We start from the raw sequence: 20,858 nt of genomic DNA on the forward strand, positions 1-20,858 counted from the left end.
TGTCTCCAACTCTGGAATAAGTAAGGTCACACTCCGAGGTTCTGAGTGGACATCAGTTGGGGGCCACCCAATAGATTTGGGGTCCCCCACCTTAAAAGTGCTATTATAAGCTCCACCCGTCTGATTCCTGCATTTATCTCTACGCTAGTTCCAACTGCTGAGGAAGAACTCCCAAAACCGCAATTGTTGGGCTTATCTCCGAAAATCCCAAACGCTACCCATTTGCAGCCTTAATTAGGTCCTTCCCTTCCTCCAACAGCGTCCTCTTCTCCCCTCGTTTCTTGTCTCTTTGTGCATTTTGACCACTCCTTTGCGAGTCACAGCTCTGACAGATGTTACCCTGCTGACGTCAGGCTGACCCGAACGCAGGTCCCCCCAGCTCTGCCACCTCCCGGGCCCTCTGTAGCTGCTCCCTGGGCTGAACTATGAACCCCGCTTAGGATGAAGGGCCTGTAGGCGCGCGTGTTGCTGCCCTGCATCGCGGCCTCCTCATCAGAAACGTGGCACTGACAATAAACATCACAGACGGGGCTCCCTGCACTTGATGGATAAGATACGACACTGCAAAATAAGTGCTTTTGTTAAGGAAACTGGAGTGCTGTCATCCGATGGCTTGCGGAGTCCTGGGGAGGACTCAGAAAATTCGCCAGAATCAACAGCAGCCCCAGAGCTCTTCCAAGCCAAGTCCCAATGCCTGGAGCTGCGCCCGTGGTAGCCTGTGACCCTCTGCAGGACCTGGTGTGTCCATCCTCGTATTCTCTCTCTCTCTGTCTTCCCCTTCCTCCCCCCTACACTCAGGCCTGCCTAAAGCTGGTAGGTGCTACTGTACTGGCACCCCTAAAATCCTCCTGAGAAAACACCTGACTCGGCCCCAACACTATCAAAGCAGACAGGTGTGTGTTGGGGTGTTGCTCTCCAAGTCTAGAATTTCTTTACAAGTGATTCTGCTCCAAGGAGGCATGAACAAGAGAAAGCCTAGGACGAGGAGCAGCAGCAGGGCCCAAGGCAGAGCCAGCAGAGGGCTGGGGGGTGCGTCTCTGCACGCGCTGTGAGCCCTCGCTTGCAGAGCTCAGTGGCAGCGCCGGCAACCTTGTGCTGATGCCATCCGTGTTCACGAAGGCCGCCGTGTGTGAATGTGGGTGCCAGGGAAGTGTGCGGTGGGCCGGACCCCGCCCACTCCACTCAAGGCAACCGCATGAAGGAGAGGCAGTGAGTTCCCCGTAGGAACTCGTGTGAACGTCACTCCTCTCTGCACAGAAGCTGTAAAGGGGAAATAATATATGTCCCCATACAACAGCATCGTTGTGGAAACTCAACAATACACAGCGTGTAGTAAGCACTTCACCCATAGGAGTTTTTAGTATTTCATTATTAATAATGACTCCATTTCACAGGTTAGGAACCTGAGACACAGAGACGTGTAGCAAACTGCCCAAAATACACAGCCAGTGAGTGGCACTGTCGACAGGAACCCCCAGAACAAACTGCTCAATCCAGGAATCCACGAATATATTAAGGAAAAGAGGCTACTTCCAACAAGGGAAACCAAGCTGCTATTGGAAGTTGATCCCACCAGGTGGCAGTAGAGGCACACATTACCTGGGCAGGACCCTACCCTGCAGCAGTGGGAAGTTTGCATGCAAGTTTCATTGCAGAATTTATGCCAATTGTTAGAGAACAGCATGGTTCAGGCCGGCACTGTGGCGTAGTGGGCTAAGCCTCTACCTGAGGTGCTGGCATCCCATATGAACGTCAATTCAAGTCCTGGCTGCTCTTCTTCTGATCCAGCTCTCTGCTATGGCCTGGGAAAGCGGTAGACGGCTCAAGTGCTTGGGCCCCCGCACCTATGTGGGAGACCCAGAAGAAGCTCTTGGCCACTGGCTACGGATCGGCCCAGTCCCAGCTGTAGTGGCCATTTGGGGAGTGAACGAGCAGATGGAAGACATGCTTTTCTTTCTCTCTCTCTTCCCCTCCCTCCCACCATCCCTCACCCTCCCTCCCTTTCCTCTCTGCCTCTGCCTCCTTCTAATTCTGCCTTTCAAATAAATGATTCTAATTTTTTATTTTCCTATTACCTTATCATGCAAGAGACTGCTATGAGGATTAGGCATGAGCATGGATGTAGAAGGGTCTGATGTTGTCAAGCAAATCCCAGGCTTCCACCTATGTCAGATGCATGCTTGTCAATCACACCTGTGGGCCAAGCCCCGTGCCAGTGCTGGGGACCCAGAGGGCAGGCTTGCCAGCCACTGAACAGTGAGAGATGGGGACCACCACTGTGTCACCCTCCACTCGCCCCGCTCCGATGGTCCCCGCACAAAATGGTGTGGGCTTGGGCTCCAAGGGTTGCAGCCAAGAGGGAAAGAAGCAGATGGGCTCAGTACCCGTTGGAGCAAGTGGGTGAATGTGGATTTGCAATGCAGGTGGCAAGCGCTCTCCTGGGGCCCATCGCCCAAGTGCAGGAGAGGGAGGGACCCAAGCTGCCAGCTCAGCCTCACAGATGCAAAGGGCAGGTGGAGAGAGGCGGGAAAATATTCCAGGAGCAGCTACTCTCCACCACCATTCCGGGCACGGAAGCTCCCGGTAAGGTCGTGAGAGGCGAAGGGGAAACTGGCCACCCCCAGCCCACTCCCCCACCCTCTCCTCAGGTAGGAGGTAAATACTCCTTGTGCTTTAAAAACAAAAGTTTCTGTCTTTCTCAGTCCAAAATCTCATTTGGAACATTTTGAGAAATTACATAAGGAATATACACTTACACACAAAGTAGTATTTCCTTATTATCTCTTTTATACACCATCGTGTGTGTGTGTGTTCGCGCGCGCGCACGTGCACGCGCTAATTAAATTAAAAGATAAGCAAAGGGGGATTGACTTCGATTTTTCCACAAATGTTTTTGACTCTTCCACAAACGAATGACTTTGGTGTTTGTGCTGGGGGGGGGGGGGGGGAGGCAGCAACAGCAGCTACGAGTGGTCCCATGGGGGCCAGAAACCACCGCCGGCGAAGCTGAGTGGGGAGGAGGGTGGGATATCAGAAATGGTCGCTGTGCGTGGCGCTGTGGCTCTGCAGGTAAAGCTGCCGCCTGCAATGCCAGCACCCCCATGGTCGGGCACCGGCTTGTGTCCCGGCTGCTCCACGTCTGTGGGATCCAGCTCCCTGCTAATGGCTTGGGAAAAGCAGTGGGAGATGGCCCAAGTAGGCTGGGCCTCTGCCAGCCATGTAGGAGACCCAGATAAAGCTCTGGGCTCTGGCCTGGCCTAGCAGATGGAAGATCACTCACTCTCAGTCTCTCTCCCCTTCTCTGTAAACCTTTCAGATAAATAAGTCTGAAAGAAATCACTATGAAAAGCTGCACCTAGGGATAAGAGCCAGGGCATAACTAGCGGAGGACAGGGAAAGACCTTCGAGGCCCAGGTATGGAAAGGTTCTGCACACAGATATTCAAGTTGTCACCCATTAGTTGGCGAGGGAGCAGTGAACCAGGGCACAAATCCTTAAGCAGCAACAGTTGCAGTTCAGCCTACCACCACCAGGAGGCGCGGTGAGTCGCATCCTTGGACAGGTGACAATTGTCTCATTATTTTTATTTTGAATCCTTTGTCTTTAATGAGGCTGAGTGTCCCACTGTGCCTCACTAGCCACTCGTGTCCTTTCATGAACTTTCTAATGCCTTTGTTCCTAGTCTCTCAGGGCCTTCATCTGAGCTCTTTACAGAGATTAACCCTGTCCGCAGTGGCTATCCAACTGCTTTCCACTTCCCTTTTAAGCAATTCCAAGCTATGTTCTTTGAACACACAGCTGGTTTCTGTTTTTCTATAACCAGGTCTGCCAATATGGTATTTCGTGGGCTCGGCTTCACGTGTCACTCACATAAATCTCTTTCCCAAATCTCCATTCATTCTCTTTCCCCAATCTCAATTCAAATAACTGCTGTCCAATATTTTCCTTAGTTTCACAGTTTCTTCATTTCTATTATGTTCCGGTCCACTGGAATATACTTACAGGATGCCATGTGGTGTCTCCAGCACCAGTTTTAAAAAGTGACTTCCTGGAGCTGGTGCCGCGGCTCACTAGGCTAATCCTCCCCCTGCGGCGCCGTCACCCAGGGTTCTAGTCCCAGTCGGGGCGCTGGATTCTGTCCCGGTTGCCCCTCTTCCAGGCCAGCTCTCTGCTGTGGCCCGGGAGTGCAGTGGAGGATGGCCCAAGTGCTTGGTCCCTGCACCCGCATGGGAGACCAGGAGAAGCACCTGGCTCCTGGTTTCAGATCAGCGTGGTGCGCCGGCCGCAGCGGCCATTGGAGGGTGAACCAACGGAAAAAGGGAGACCTTTCTCTCTGTCTCTCTCTCTCACTGTCCACTCTGCCTGTCAAAAAAAAAAAAAGACTTCCTTGGATGGGTGTTGTGGCACAGTGGTTTGACGCCCACGGGACGCCTACAGCTCATATCCAAGAGCCTGGGTTCAAGTCCCAGCTCTGCTTCTGATCCGGCTTTTCCAGCCTCCCTGGGAGAAAGCAGGTGATGGCTCAAGCACTTGGGTCCCTGCCACCCGTGTGGGACATTCAGATGCAGTTTCCTCTCCTGGCTCCGTCATGTTCCAGCCCCTGCTGTTCTGGGGGTGAGCCAGCAGGTGGCAGCCTGCTCGCTCCTGAGCTCGCTCACTGCACGTTTCAAATAAACAAAAACACACTTTTTTAAAAAAGTAACTTCCTTTACATTCTAGTGTATGACATGATATGCAGAATTTCTATTTATGAGTTTTTCTGTTCTCTCGGGCTCTCTATGCCTGTGTTACGGCTACTGTGGTTTTTATCAATGGTTTGATGCCCAGTCAGTCATGTCCCACGCCCTCATAGTGCATGTTTTATGACTGTAGCTGCGGTAAAGCTCCAGGTAAAGACAGAAACATAATAACTTGACCTCTGAGGTGACCCCCTCTGAACAGAGAACCAGAGCATCCAGGGTTATGGATTCCTCCGTTAGCTCCAAACAGAATCGGTATCGCTTGTAAAATATACTCGAGCCATACATAGTAACAGACCACCTTCCCTCAACAAGATCAGTATCCCCAGACCCTCTCCTCCATTCCCGTGGGAGCCCCTGCCCATGATGGCATGATCACTCCAACCCCGGCTACACTGTACAGCCCTCCAAACACCCACCTCACCCTGTGCTCGCTCCCTGTGCCTTCCAGGACAAACTCCTGGATTCACTCCTATTCTCTCCCCTCTTCCTGGCTGCTCCTCTAGGCCACTTCCTTTTACCCTGAGTTCCAAACACAGAGTGGCTGGGCTGAGCCCTCGAATCTCTTTCCCATCCACTCCCCTGCTGGAGACCCCGTGGCCTACAAGCCTGCGCCTGCAGCCCTGACCTCTCTCCCAGCACGGCACCTGCTCATCCTAGGGCTCCCCAGGGAGCTCCAAGAGGCATCCTCGCCCTGGCGTCCCAATCACCTGTGACGCCCAAAACCTGCTCCTCCGCGTGCTCCCCACCTCAGCAGACGGCACCCCCGTTCTCCCAGCTGCTCGGTCACCATCCCGAATGTTCCTTGTTTCTATTCCGTCCACTGCATCTTCAAAATCCATGCCAAAGCTGACTGCTTCCAGTGCCACTGCCCTGCCCAGATGGCCGTCACAGCCCTCCTCGGCTCCTCGGACCACCTCCCTGCTTCCAGCCTCACCACACCCGCACAGTGGCCAGCGGGCCGCTTCCCCCGCTCCATGCCTGCCAAGGCGTCCCCCTCACGGCCAGAGCCACCGCCCTGCACTGGACCTGGTCCCCCTCCAGCCAACCTCTAACGTTACTTACCCCTCTTCCATTTGTGATCTTGTTTCCTTTTTAATATTTACTCCCCCTAATGGCTGGGCCAGGCCAAAGCCACCAGCCTACAGCTCCACCCAGGTCTCCCACATGGGTGGCAGGGTCCCATGCCCTTGGGCCATCTTCCGCTGCTTTCCCAGGTGCATTGGCAGGGAGCTGGATTGGAAGCGGAGCAGCCAGGACTTGAACCCACACTCCAACAGGAGATGCTGCTGTCACAGGCAAAGGCTTAACTTGATACACCTTTTAATGCCGGCCCCATTTGCAATCTTTGCCACCCTGAACTGTCTGCTCTTCTTCAAATGACACACATACGTAACTTGTCCCTCGTCCTTAGAGTGACTTCCACTACAAACCAACAAGGGTGGTTACTTCCCCCTGCAGCGTCTTACCTTGCAATGAGTAACTCCCTAATCACTGGTCACACTGCTCCCCGTTCCAACCAGCTCTTTCTTCCCTCTTTGCTGGGACCTCCTGAGAGCTGTTGAAATCGCAATATTCACTCACTGGGCCGGCCCATCGTGTCAGGGACTTCCCTCTGCCTTGTTCACTGCTCCAAGGCCTAGAACAAGGCCTGGCATGGAACAGACACCCGGGACATAACCAACGATGCACGTATCCATGGGCTGACTTCTGCTAACAAGCCTGGGGAAGAATCAGAATTCATTGTGTCCCATTGGCTGAAATTTTTCAAGACATAGAAAAGTCAACTGACACCAAAAGGCTCTAACAACGGTCCCAGAGAGATGACAGCTCTAGAGAGAGAGGAGACCGTGCAGCTGCCCCACAAGTCTTTCCTTCTCTGGAAGACAAACTATGTTCCTTCCACACCAACCAAAGGCCATCTCTTCACAGTGGGTTCCAGGGGCTCCACTGTAAGAAGGAATGGAAGAGTATACCAGGCCCCTGCCTTCAAGGGAGCCTGGGTTCTTTAATATTAAATATTTTGAGAACGAAGAAAAGACATTAATTGAAAAAGAAGTGGGAGAAAAATGTGACACAGTGGGGTGGCCCCGACATCCCTGCAAACCTAATTAGCTCATTACTAAGCACCTGGGGCCAAAGCCTGGCTCTCCCCTAATGGAATGTTCCCGACACCCTCACTGTCTGGCTACATCCAGCCACGAGCACTGTGTCTGAAAACTCCAAGTAGAGAGAGAGAGAGGGAGAGAGAGAGGGAGAGACCTTCCATCTACATCCCAGATGCCTGCAGTAGCCAGGGTTGGGCCAGGCTGAAACCAGGAGCCAGGAACTCCATCAGGTCTCCCACACGGGTGGCAGGAAACGGAGTCCTGGGGTCTCCCGTCGGCTGCCTCGCAGGTGCGGTGGCACAGGGAGCTGGGTGGAAAGTGCAGAGCCGCCGAGACTCGAACCAGGCTCTCCAGTGTGGGATGCAGGCGTCCCAGGCAGCGGCTGCACCTGCTGTGCCCAAACACTAGCCCTGCATTTTGTATCAAAACTGCACCTTCACCAAACAGAACTGCAAGGATCAGTCACACCTCCTCCAGAGAGAAACCTGCAGAGCAGGCGCTGGAAGATACAGGAAAACCAACGCTTCTGAGAGCTCCGGGGAGAGAGGGAGGGGCCTCTCTCAGCACCTGAGCTCACACCCCAGCCTCTGGAGAAGTTCCAGCACGGCCCACAGGACTCCTCACAAGCCCACTCCTCCACCATTCTCATCACTCCACCTGCCAGGTACAGTGCCCACCAGGTCCCAGGTTACACCACGGCCCGCAGGGCTCCGTGCCTTTGTGCCTGCAGTTCTCGGCGACAATGCCTTTCCTCCTCCCACTTAACGCTAGCAAACTGACACTCTCCCCGCAGCTCTGCACGGGGGCCTACACCCCAGAGTCACTGCTCACCTGGCATTCGGACCTGGGTGTCCCTGCTCTGTGCGCCATGCTCATCTTGGCCACTGTGTTCAAGTTCATTACAGGTTACTACGTCTCTACCACCGCCTGGGTCTTTTCCAGCTGAACCCTGAGTCACCAGTGCTCACCTGGGTGCCGCAAGAACCCAACCCCTGTTTGGTGACCGAACAGCAGAAGCGGGATTAGCACACACACTACGGACAAGCACCTCACCATCTGGCCCTGCTTGGGTTAATCAGGTGCATCGAGTACATGTAGTACGAGTATGATTTTCCTGGAAGTGAGTTCACGCCTATAATTTTTCCCAGCACTGGGCACGGATATACCACTGCTACCCGTAGCTCCCCATGCACAAGCCAGCCTGGATTCTCCTCCTCTTCAAACTCTTACCCGTTCAGAAACCCCAGAAAGGTAGCTTCCCATTGTACTAACTTAGCATCATCTAGCATTTCGGTTGCCTCCCCAAAGCCAGCCCAATTCCCTTTGAGGACTCCGCTGAGCAGGCCACCAATGTTCAGCGACACCCCAGGGTCCTTAACGCTAGTTAGAAGCAGATCTCCACAGGCCAGAGCTGGGGGTGGCTTCTCAAAGCTCAGCTCTGAGGCTTAGGGGCAAGTTAGCTCCTGCCTTAGAAGGTTTCCTAAGAGAATCTTTTATCATCACACAATTCCACTAATCAGGAATTCTATTAAACTCACATCTCCATTGTATTTTTAACAATAACCTTGCAAAGGAACAGAATATGTTGTTTGAAAAGGTATTAACTCTTAAATTTCAGGCGTTTTGAAGGCTTTACAAATCTCTCACAGTGCTGTTGAAGCCTCTCATGTGAACGGTTATTATTCTTTGAGTCTTTCGCTCAAGATTCTTGCAGTACTTAAGAAAGATGATCATCTTTAGCCTCCAGACACAGGTAAGTGGGTAGCAAGTATTATTAACATCTAAGCATTGCAGGATTCTAAATTTAAATCATGTCTGGTTGAAGGAAAATGTTAAGACTTGTCATAATATGGAAAACACTCTTCATTTATAATGAAATTTGATGGAATTCTAGGGATGTGTTTTAACTATTGAGCTGAATTTTTGTATAGGCCTGCTCTCTGTTAAAAAATCATGATGGGGGCATGTTATAATCCAACATGAAAATTTCCCAATGGACAAACCTGCAATAATTTCAGCAACTTGTGACAGTATTAGATTATAACCTGCAGAACAAAATAAACACTTGTAAGTTCATATCAATAGAGAAAAACGACTGAATAAGTAAACAGGAGACAGGATGGGCAAATGGAACAATTAATGGAGCAGGATGGCCAGTGGAGTCTTAGATTTGATTTTGGAAGCAAACAAAGGAAATAAGAGAAAAAAATTAATGGAATCGAATTTAAGGGTGTAGTTCCGAGTGCTGTGCCTTTGTCTAACTTGTAACCTTTGAAAAACAACTATTTATGCAAGAGTAACATTAGGGGAGTTGGGTTAAGAGCAAACAGGAGCTCTCTGTACAATCCTCACCCTCTTCTAGAAATCTAAAACTGTTTCAAAAGTAAACATTTTCAATCTAAATAAAGTCAATCTTACAGGACAAACGCTCATGATCCACTTAAATGCTGTTATGCACTGGGGACAGCAGACAGGAGTGTACATATTGGGGAAACTTCTTAGTCTTAAATCTTTGATTTTTTTTTTTTTATTAATTTGATGTCCCTATGGTTGTCATATGGACTTAATATATGAGAATGCTTTTCGTGGTAATCTATTTATGAATTATCTTTATGTATTTGTATAGTGTATCCATGTATCGCAATGGCATATGTGACTCGTTTTGAAAGTGCTCTTTTGGCCGGCGCCGTGGTTTAACAGGCTAATCCTCCGCCTTGCGGCGCCGGCACACCAGGTTCTAGTCCCAGTTGGGGCGCCGGATTCTATCCCGGTTGCCCCTCTTCCAGGCCAGCTCTCTGCTATGGCCCGGGAAGGCAGTGGAGGATGGCCCAAGTGCTTGGGCCCTGCACCCGCATGGGAGACTAGGGGAAGCACCTGGCTCCTGGCTTCGGATCAGCGAGATGCGCTGGCCGCAGCGGCCATTGGAGGATGAACCAACAGCAAAAAGGAAGACCTTCCTCTCTCTCTCTCACTATCCACTCTGCCTGTCAAAAAAAAAAAAAAAAAAAAAAAAAAAGTGCTCTTTTGAGGGCTGGCAATGCAGCACTCGCTACAGGTTAAGCTGCTGCTTGGGGTGTTGGCATCCCTGTAGGAATGCTTGGTTCCTCTCTGCTTCCAATCCAGCTCCCTGCTAAAGTACCTGGGAAGGCAGTGGAAGATGGCCCAAGTGCTTAGGGTCCCACAACCCATGAGGCAGACACAGATGGAGTTCCTGACTCCTGGCTTCGGCCTGGCCCAGGCATGGCTGTTGCGACCGCTTGGATAATGAAACAGCAAATGGAAGATCTTTCTCTTTGTCTCTGCCTCTGACAGCTCCGCTTTTCAAATAAATAAATCTTTTAAGAAATTGGGTTTTTTTTTCTGAAAAATAATTGAGAAATCCAAGTAAAGAGGGCTAAAAATGTTTTAATTGTTGAAATACACTGGCGAACACAGCGATTTACACTGCAGTACTGAGCAGATACACGCAACATGATCAAACTAAGGACTTCCCAGACAGCCCACGGGTCATCATCCACAGGGCCCTGAAAGCTGTCACAGTCACACCAAGGTGGAACGGGAGACTGACGTCCATGCAGCAGCCTGACTACAGAAAACAGGCGTTCAATCAACACGTGCACACTGCATGCAAATTTAAGTAGCTTTCCTTTGAATACTTCTGTGTGAAATATTGTTCCTAATAAAGGAATTTCTTTGACATTCAAATAAAATTTTAAAACCAAATAGTAAAAAAGAGGGAGGGATTAATAAGAATCAGTTTACCAATGTTATAGCTAAAAAGTAATGAGAAGTAGAAATAGCGAAAGAGAACAAATATATTACTTTAAGGAATTCATTTATAGTGGCTTATTATTTTTAAGTTATAAACAGAATAAGGATTTCATTATATAAAAAAACTATCAAAAAAGTATCTGAAAAGACATGAGTTCTATGAACTGTGCTGGGTGGCCGAGGGGGTCATGCAGTGGGTGGGGCATGGCGGCCCTGGGGCACGCAGCCACCTCCCAGATTCTCGCAGGTGGACCACAGGGAGCTCCATCAACGGATGTACTGTCTAATGAATTCCTCGTTACCACAGCCCTCAGCCTGCACCTGCCGTCCTAGCCATGCACCTAAGAGTTGGGGGGGCGGGAGGGGAGCCGAGGGAGACAGTCCGTAGTTTCCTGGGAAACATCTGCACACATCACTATGTCGTCAGAGCCAAATTCTTTCCAAATGGATGAGCAAGCTGCAGAGACAACAAACACAGAGAAGGAGAAACGGAGTTAGCAAACTTGTAAGGTGCAACTTAGATACAAATCCGGCAGCCTGGAGCCTACCTAGTGGTCACTGATTCTAAGTAAAGCACACACTCAGTGTCCACCCAAATGCATGGATGCACGACTCATCCTGAGGCAGCTGCAAAGCTGAGCACTGGTGATATCCATATAAAGAGACAAAGTGGATGGAAAAAAAAGACTTAGAAACTTAACAGTTAAAACACAACATGATAAGCCTACCTGCATATATGCCACTATCACCCATATTAAAAATACAGACTGGCTGGGCACAGCCCCACGCCTCCCAGACCTGGTCAGAACCAGCTGCGGGAGTCGGGCCGTCCACCTGCCAGGGGTCTGCGTGCCGGCATTTGGGTACCTGTGCTGGAAGCACTCACACATCTGAAGGGGCCCGGCCGAGAGCCACCTACAGAGGATACTGCACTTCCCGATTATTAAAATTTTAATCATCTGAATGGATTCCAAAATCATTTCTACACTGGTTTCAAAAAGTCCCAGAAGCTACGGAGCTACCCCAGGAGATGGGGCCTCCTGACGGCTAAGGTGGCAAAGCGGCTGGGTGTCACTTCGCAAGGCCGAAACACAATGGGGTCCAAGCATCGAACATGCGTTGGGCCAGGGGAACTGGGATTCTGCCCCTGTGGAAATGCTGCCCCATCGCTTTAAGACACTGGCACACAGAAGGTACTTAGCAACCAAGTGTGACTCTTCTCTTGTCCTTCTCCCTGTTTGTCTCGGTGTAATTCCAACTCCCAGCGCCTCACCAGGACTCGTCTTTGACAACGGCTTCTTCTGTCCACCTGCAAACTGGTCTGGATCCCCCGACTCCTGCAGGTCAGAACAGTGAGGACTGCCTGTCCTGCTGGAGCTCTGGGACTCAGACACCGCCTCCCTGAACATGAACTCACCTCTGGCTCTGCCATACACTTGACACTGGTCCTAACCTAATGAGCCCTCCTTGGCTGTCATTTGTCAACACAAGGCCCTCTAAGTGCTGACAGCGGGGAAGGGCTGAGACCTCCCAGTTTTAGGCAGATCCTGTACTTGCTCTTATTCAATACATTAAGTTGCACTACAAACAAAAGTAGTTGGAAAGAAAATTGTCCTGATCGCTAACCTCTTCACAATGCAACACTCAGTTCCATGGGCTGAGACGCCTCCCTCTGACCCTCAAGTTTAGGATTTCTTAGAAACAGTAACAGTGACAGCTGCAGCTCATGCATCCTCAAGGCTAAACCCACAGAACTATTTAGGAAAATATACAATACCTCTTGATTCTTGGGCCGTGTTATGTTCTTCTAATCTTAAAGAGAAAATTAAGAAGAGTTGAGTGTTCGGATTGTAAGGAACACACTCTAGTTCCCAACAGAACTGCAAACAGCAGTGACACACAAGGATTTGCTAGTTTACATCATCAAGTAGAGAAACAGCAAAGAGGATCAAATAATGAGGATCAAATAATGATAGTATCTTACCTACAGTGCCAGACAGTCTTGTGCGCAAAGTAAGCACAGTAAGTATGGTCATGGAGAGCTACCCACCGTTAGGGCGTGGCGTATTCAGCACACTTGATAGCAACCCCGCTTAAACCCTGACTTAGGGCCCTACACGAAAGCTGAGCAGAAGGAACCTTACTTTCTCTCCATTCATCACCAGATCAAAGTTAGTCACCTTTCTATATCAGAGAAATTACCTTTATGTTTTACAAAAACTCCATGAACTGACTTCAATGCCAGCTTGCATTTTCACACTGATCACTGAAATTTAGAAAGTGTAAGTGCCTATGAGTACACAACCACAAATAAGAGCTAAATTTTGCCCTGGAATTACTCTTACTATGTGAGTGGTATTTTCAGCAAATGAGCACAGGAACAGACAATACTTACGGCTCCCTGCAACTAACTCTCATGGAGGTTGAGTCAAACAAGCTGAGATAAGCATTTTCTGGTTTTTTCATAAAACATGAAAATAAGTGCTTAGAATAAACACCATTTAACTTACTTTTTCGTACAGTCTTTGTCTGATTGGACACCATATTGACAGCTTCAGATGGTAGACCAACATAGACGCCTCCGTAGTTTCTTTAAGAAAAGAAATTGGACCAGTTTAAGTGGTACTATATATTCATAGGAAGCAAAAAAAAGCCAAGGAGTACTTCAGACAATGACGTAATTGCTAAAATCACTCTGATTTTTCAGAAGTAGAATTCAGAATATTACTGTCCCTGAAAATATAATTATTTTCTTCTATTAAAAAGAAGCTATTTAAAAGAAAAAACATAAAGTCACACTGAATTAGGATTTTTAGATATTTTACTTGCAATGACAAAGAACAGAAGTTGGAAAGCTATAATTGGTACAGCACTAAATATCATCAGAGTGACATGTCATGGTTCATCAAGCCTCATTCATTATGAACTCAGAGTGGTCAGCATGGAATCAGGTGTTATGGCACACAAAATCATTTTACCTATAGGGAGATATGAATACAAAATTTGAAATCTATAGTTTTTCATAATACACATTTTCCATGAACTATTTAAACACCCTGCATATGCATGGATTCCAAAACCTCTGCATCATTTTAACTTCATTTTCTATAAAGTTCTTTTCTTTTCTTTTTTTTTTTTTAAGATTTAGTTGAAAAGCAGAGTGACACAGAGGCATTGGTGGGGAGAGTGGGGGACAGAAACAGAGAGAAAGAGAGAGATCTCCCACCTCCAGGTTCACTCCCAAAATGGTTACAATAGCCAGGTGTGGGCCAGGCTGAAGCCAGGAGCCTAGAACTCCATCCAGGTCTCCTACATGGGAGCAGCAGCCCAAGTGCGGAGCCACCTTCTGCTGCTCTCCCAGGTCCATGAGCAGGGAGGTGAAGTGGAAGCAGAGCAGCTGGAACTCAAACCGGTTCTCCAGTGTGGGAGCGCAGGCGGCAGCTGACCTCGCTGTGCCACAATGCTGGCCCCACTGACTTTTTCAAAGGCCCTCATATAAAACGAGGGCCAAGCGTGTGAAGGAGTCCCGAGATCCGAGTGTAGTCACTCGGAGGATGGGGAAGAGGAGGAGGAGGAGGAGGAGGAGGACAGAGAGGGCTGGGGCAGCCAGGGAAGTCCTCCAGCCTCAGAGAAAGAGCACACGCAAAGGCCACACAACAGAAACGGGCACGGGCCAAACGCACAGGACCAAGCCCCGGCCTGCTTGAAAGAAGCAAAGATTAGGAAATCTGGGCCGGTTCTTTGCCAGATCACATGTGCCTACCTGTGCTCTCTGAGCCAAAGTTTTCCTGGTGGAGGCTGCACTGCTGGTCACGTGCTACCGCGTGTCAGCTCCACGAGGTGTGACCAGAATTACAGAAATTAGAAGCGGCTGCGATGCCAAACCTACCTCCTCTTGTCGTCCTCGCTTATCGACTCTTCTGCTCTGAAAGGCCAAAGACATTTGCCGTGAGCCACCTGGTGACACAGAGACTTCACTTCCGGTTAGGAGCAAAAAGGAACTGCTGCGCTCAGGCTGACTTCCAGTGTTTCCATCAAGTAAGTACTTCTGCAAACGCGGGATTCTGTCTCCGCCTCAATCATCCACACGTACACAGCAAAGAGGTAATTTTCTACTTACCAAAATGTGCAAATCAACAAAGCCAAAAGCCCAACTGCCAAACAAAATGAGAACCGCAGGGCGGCTGGGGTTGGGGAGAACACAGAAGTCAGGGCCCAGGAAGCCTGGGTTTGCTCCCGGCTGTGCCACCCACTCCCCGTGACAGGCAGGCTGCGTGTACCGCCTGGGAAGGGAGGGGTCAACCAGATGGCCCCCAAGGTCCTTTCTAGTCCTAACCATGACAGTGACCGCTCTGCCCGTTCAGTGGTGCAAACATAGGTACTGAACAACCTAGTCCATGCAAAAAGAACTAAGGCCAACTTGATTTCCTTTTACCCAAAAACACGAGCCATGTTATATGTGATTGGCCACCAAGAGAGGGAGACAATGTTTAAAAGGAAGCTTTTAGAGGACATTGCTCTAATATGCACTTCAACATTCCACTAGCAGTCCTTCTAAGAGAATCAGAAAGGATTCCTGGAAGCACCAGCTAGAGCACAGATGTTGCTCGTCTGAAAGGAAAAAAAATCAACAAGACACAAACGTATCTGGTGAATTCAACATGTAATTCTAGGGGCCTCAGTCAGGAGGACAGTCACTGAAACATCTTCACTGGATTTTCTGGTTCTAGAAGTCGTCAACCACAGCTTCATCCTCTTAAAAGCTGCAGGTATGAGGTCATGGATGCGCGGGAGAGTCGGCTTCACTGCACCAGCCAGTGCGTCCCAAGTCCACCCAGAAGACCTGGCCATCATCTGGTAACCACCGGCTGCGGAACACAGCTGACACCCAGCAGTGCAGAACCCGCCCGCTGTACACCCAGCAGTGCAGAACCCGCCCGCTGTACACCCAACAGTGCAGAACCCGCCCGCCATGAGGCCTCATTCATGCAGAGAGAGCACAGAACCTAAGCTTGCCACACAATTACCAGCCTCGGTTACCTCTTCCTAAGGTTGAATCCTTGCTTAATTGCAAAGTGTCAAAGTCATCCTGTATTGGAAATAGTGTTACTTATTGATGTAGACAACCACCTGCTGTTTGCTACTTTACATGAAAATGGATTTATAACCCCATAATATAGATCATGAGAAACTGATTGTGACAAACGCATTCAAGATCATTAGAACTGTTTACTCCAGTCCTGTGTGACTAACATTATCATGAAATCGCTTTCAAAGCTATAAATAACTGGTAGACTCAGACACACATATTGTCTCACGTTTTCTGCCACGGCAATTCTTGTTTTTAAGATTTATGTATTTATTTATATCAAACTCAGAATTGGGGGGGGGGGGCCCATGGCGTGAGAGAGAACTTCTATCCACAGGTTTACTCCCCAAATGGCCCAACAGCCAGGGCTGACCAGGCTGAACCTAGGGGCCAGGAGCTTCATCCAGGTCCCCCACACTGTACACATGCCTTTGCGTCTTCACTTGTATCACAGAAATGCACACAACCTACCCCCTCACCCCAGCTGGATCTCTCCAACTGTTACCACCCCCTTAAGGACGGAGAGACCCCAGATGGTAGCAGAATCCTAGTGTGTGTTTCAGCGTTACTCCAAGACATGTGGAACAGCTGCGGAGAGCCAGCCATCACTGCCGACCTCGCCAAACACACCCATTGCTCTTTTTGACTCAGGCTCAAAGGCTGCCCTGCTCGGCAGGTATCCCTGAATCTACTCCTCTGGCCGCCCAGGTCCAGACTGAGGCTACGTTGGATAACAGGGGTTGTCTACCCGAATCTCTTTCTGGAAGGGCCGCCGCAGGCCACTGTTGAGCTGCCTGGGGTGCAACAAGTGCTGCCCTGTCTGAGGCCAGGAGAACAGGCTCCTGCCGGCTGGGGTGACGTGGTCCTGCCCCAGCTGCACAGGCCACTGCGGGGGGAGAGGAAATGGGTTGGCCAGTACCACTACAGCTTCCTGGATAAGGAGGCCCCGTGGGCGGCTGGGATTGCCCCAGGGTCACTGGTGCCTCCCGTGGGCACCCAGAGCTTCCCTGCATTTATCTCGCCACTCAGCAACGGGGCAGGAAAACGTTAAGTCATCACGATTCAAATCCTTGTCCTCAAGCTGTGCGTGAGGCCCCCGCATCTGAACACCTGGGCTGCCCCTGCGCCCACCACTTTAAGGAATCGTACGTTTTCCCTCCCCAAGTTCCACAGATGGAAAGGCTTTGTTACCACCCTGCCCTAACAATTCACTCGCCTCCCCTGCACAGGCATCAAAGCGTCTCTGGTGAGCATGGGACGGCCAAGGTTCCCACTGGCACCTAACAGCTTCCCGATCAGGGACAAACACATCTTACGTTTCGACTGTACCTGTGCACACCGCCGTGGGCACACACAGATCTCTGTTAGGTTTCGTCAGTAATGGAAAGAGTTCTTCAAGCACGAGGGTTGGAGGGTCAGGCTCAGGCTACGGCACCCCCAGGCTGAGCCACAGAGGGCGTGGCTGTCTCCTGCTGGTCATTCAGCCCCCAGTGGTAGGGCAGGGGTGACAGCAGGCTTGCGGCTGCAACTGCCAATGGATTAACCCCTCACCAGCAAAGGACGTGGGGACGGACAGCGGAACACGGAGCCACTGTGCCCCAGCCTTGGGGGGACAGCAGCCCTGCTCCAGCCTACAAAAGCTTCTCGGATATGGGCAGCACAGGTTTGTGCTCGGTCGGCAGGAGCAGAGGATACGACTTCACTCCCCAGAGTCTTGCCTGGGAGAGACGGGGCAGAAGGCTGAGTTACCCCAGGCTGGGAAAGACAAAGCGAAAGAGAGGCCACCCCCCCGGTGGATGAACTCCAAGAGCCGCCAGCCTGCCCTGCCGCCCGTGAGAACGCTCTCCGGGAAGGACCTGGTCCAGATGTCCCTACACGCGGCTTGCCCACAGTCTTGCTCCCTAAGAGGAGGAGCAAGCGGGCACACCGCAGCCGGAGAAGTTCCCTACCATTGGGATCGCTTCAAGTAACAGCCTCCTTAGAGGGAGGCGTGGCTCGGGGGCCAGGGCCCAGCCACCTGCACCAGAGGTCCTGACATGTGAGAGGAGGGATTCAGGACACGAGCAGCCCTGAGCTAGCACAGAGCGGGAAGGAACCTGGAACGTTAAAGGCTTCCACCAAGACAAACAAAAGGCGGAGGGAGAGGAGACAAGGGACCAGGTATCACAAACCGATCAGCTAAAAACATAAAAGCTAACTTACACCAGTCGCCCTCTCGCCTCCCCTGCTCTGGCCCCAAAGCTGACACTTACCACGACTTCTCCAATTTCCCGGTCACGGTCACGGAGCCAAAGGCTGCCGGTCAGTAAGGGGGAAGGGAAGTGGCACAGTCACACGGGAGGCAGGCTGCCCTAAAAACAACTCTGCCGACAGACGCTGCACTGACGAGGGGACCTCTGCTGGATGCTCCGCCACTGGCCCTCCCCTCCCAGGAACAGGCCGTCGTCATGTCTTCCTGACACTACATATGGCACACATGGGCAGGCGACGGCGACCAGGCGGCCTGCAGCCCAGATGACTGATGGGTCACAAAAGCCACAGCCTTCACCTGTCCGACTCCTGGCTCCGTGGCTTCTTCCTCCAAGAGCCCGAAAAGCCAGCAGCAGCGTGCACTCAGGGGTCTGGGGCCCCACGTCCCCGCCTCAAGCACCTCCACGCTGCCAGCCCCAAGCCCTCGCCTTTGCTCTCCACGCCCAGGGTCAACGCCATAGCCCTGTTACTGCCTTCTTCCTTGCCGACACTCCTGGTCCTCCAACACCTGCTCCACCCACTCCTCCCAGTAAAGTCTCTCCACTAAAATGGTGTACATGGTTCCTTTACCCCCGACTGGATGCTCCCTGATCCAAGGGTATCTCAGAAAACCTTTAGAAAGTGGCATTAAACGACTGATGTTTCTGAACGTCTCACCGCCACATCTAAGGTCTGATCACTTCCTATTTATCAAGTGCACTCGCCGTGACACAGACGGACTGGACCAGGAGGCCGTGCTGTGGGGTAACAGGCAGACTGAGCCACCACAGAATCGAGGTGAAAGAGTGCAGGGTGTCTTTTGGACACAGAGGCGAGACTGTGATGTATACTGCTGGTCAGGCTGGGTGAAGCAGAGGCCTTCTAGTAACCCTTGCACACCGGTATACAGATAAAGAATTTGTCAAACCTACGGTTTTAGAACAGAATTGGGGGTATGATGATTTTTTCCAATAAAGACACCCTACACCATGAACAGCAGCTGAAATTGGAGTCACCATCTGATTCAAGTTCTCTATACAGTGAATCTGCCTCCTGCACAGGCCAGACAGACAAGAGAAATGGGGGTGTGAGTGCCGTCTCCACACCTGCGGTTTCTGAGTCTTGGGGGGCACGGGGGGGGGCACTGATGCCTGCCCCACCCCAGGATGCAGTGCTCCTCTTAGCTCACCATCCTTGAACAAAGAGGAAGTTCCACAGGCTTCCCCCTGGCCTTCATTACCTTGGTGGCTCTTCAAGGTGGGGAACCTGCCAGTGGCCAAATATATCAGCATTTAAGAGGTGAGAAATGGGGGCCTGCGCTGTGGCACAGTGGGTTAAAGCCCTGGCCTGAAGCACCGGCATCCCATATGGGTGCCGGTTCTAGTCCCGGATGCTCCACTTCCAATCCAGCTCTCTGCTACAGCCTGGGAAAGCAGTAGAGGATGGCCCGAGTCCTTGGGTCCTTGCACCCACATGGGAGACCTGGAGGAAGCTCCTGGCTCCTGGCTTCAAACTGTTGGAAAGTGGCATTAAACGACTGATGTTTCTGAACGTCTCACCGCAACATCTAAGGTCTGATCACTTCCTATTTATCAAGTGCACTCGCCCTGACACAGACGGACTGGACCAGGAGGCCGTGCTGTGGGGTGCCATGTGCAGGTCCAGCCATTGCAGCCAACTGGGGAGTGAACTGGCAGATGGGAGGCCTCTCTCTCTCTCTCTCTCCCTCTCTCTCTCTCTCCCTCTCATCTCTCTGTGTAACTCTTTCAAATAAATAAATCTTAAAAAAAAAAAGAAAAAGAAAGTGAGAAACAACCACAGCATCAGTGTGCAGACCGCTGGACCCACTGTACCTTGACCTTGAACCAGCATTCCACGTTTCACCGGACTACCCAAAGTCCAGGCCTGGCCTGGCAGCCCGTGGTGGCACTCTGGGTCCTCAGTCAGGGTCTAGAAGTCTCTGAGAGCCTACACACATCCTCTGGTGCCGGACACAGGCTCTCAGGGGACGGCATGAGGAGTGATCGCCGGTCCATCCTTGCAGCAGTGCTGAGGGCTCCCCTTCCATCCAGGGGCTCAGAGCCCCCCCGGGTCTGGACCTGGCTTAAAGGACCCTACCTTTCCACTGCGGTGACTTGAGCCAGGCCTCTGGCTCTCAGATCCAGTTTTCCTCCAGTAGAAACAGTTAAGTTTTATAGGCATCTCACCAGCATTTTAAAAATTGGGGGGGGGGGGAATACATGGAAGTGGGGAGAAAGTCACATTTAGAAAGCTGTTGTAAGTCACCCCTCCAGAGACTGACCAAGCAGCTGTCATTAAAGACCCCTTCAGGACAAAAGCATTTTATCTGCTTCTTCGCCCCTGCTACCTCATGCATGGTGTGCCCCCGCTGGCTCAGATGGGTAAGTCCTACACCCAGCCAGCCACCACGCCCAGGGAAGTCAGGACCCCTCTCTCTCAACGGCAGTATCTCCCACCGTCATAGCCATCTGACAGCTGGCCACAGCAAAGAGCTCCCTGGGGCCATCCCTTCACTAATGGATCCCTCGGGCCCTTAGCAAAGGGCCGTCCTGCGTGCTGGGAAGCACGTCACACTGCAGAAGCTCAACATCCCTGTCTCCTTCAGCCTCTGCGGCCGTTCCTCTCCATCATACCACGGGCTTCCAGCAAACTCCTCCCTGGGTCAGACTGGGAGCCCATGGAGTCCACACTTCACCCCTCAAGTAAACTGTTGGCGCTGACAGGGTTCCAGGCATGCACCTAAAGCCTTAAGTTGCTGTGCCTGAGCCAGAGCAAACAGAGGAGCACCACACGTGGATAAAATATGCCGGTCTCTTATTGCCGGCAGTGGAAAGCAGGCTCACGCCCTACAGAACTCTCCACCCCGATGCTCAGAGCAACAGGGTTTCTCAAGGAGAGGAG

General features: G+C 51.2%; 1 protein-coding gene across 1 annotated transcript in view; it reads right to left on the reverse strand.

Moving 5' to 3' along the window:
- Positions 1-10,593: 10,593 nt before the first annotated feature.
- Positions 10,594-20,858, reverse strand: part of C10H12orf75 (chromosome 10 C12orf75 homolog) — a 45,749-nt gene continuing 35,484 nt past the window's right edge. The window contains exons 3-6 of the mRNA XM_062201986.1: positions 14,508-14,543; positions 13,129-13,208; positions 12,396-12,430; positions 10,594-11,075 (exon numbers count right to left, since the gene is read on the reverse strand). Of these exons, the coding sequence (XP_062057970.1) occupies positions 12,426-12,430; positions 13,129-13,208; positions 14,508-14,543 (121 nt within the window). The 3' untranslated portion in view covers positions 10,594-11,075; positions 12,396-12,425. The remainder of the gene's footprint in view (positions 11,076-12,395; positions 12,431-13,128; positions 13,209-14,507; positions 14,544-20,858) is intronic.

This window comes from Lepus europaeus, chromosome 10 (genome assembly GCF_033115175.1).
Source record: "Lepus europaeus isolate LE1 chromosome 10, mLepTim1.pri, whole genome shotgun sequence".
In the NCBI taxonomy this organism is placed as follows: domain Eukaryota; kingdom Metazoa; phylum Chordata; class Mammalia; order Lagomorpha; family Leporidae; genus Lepus; species Lepus europaeus.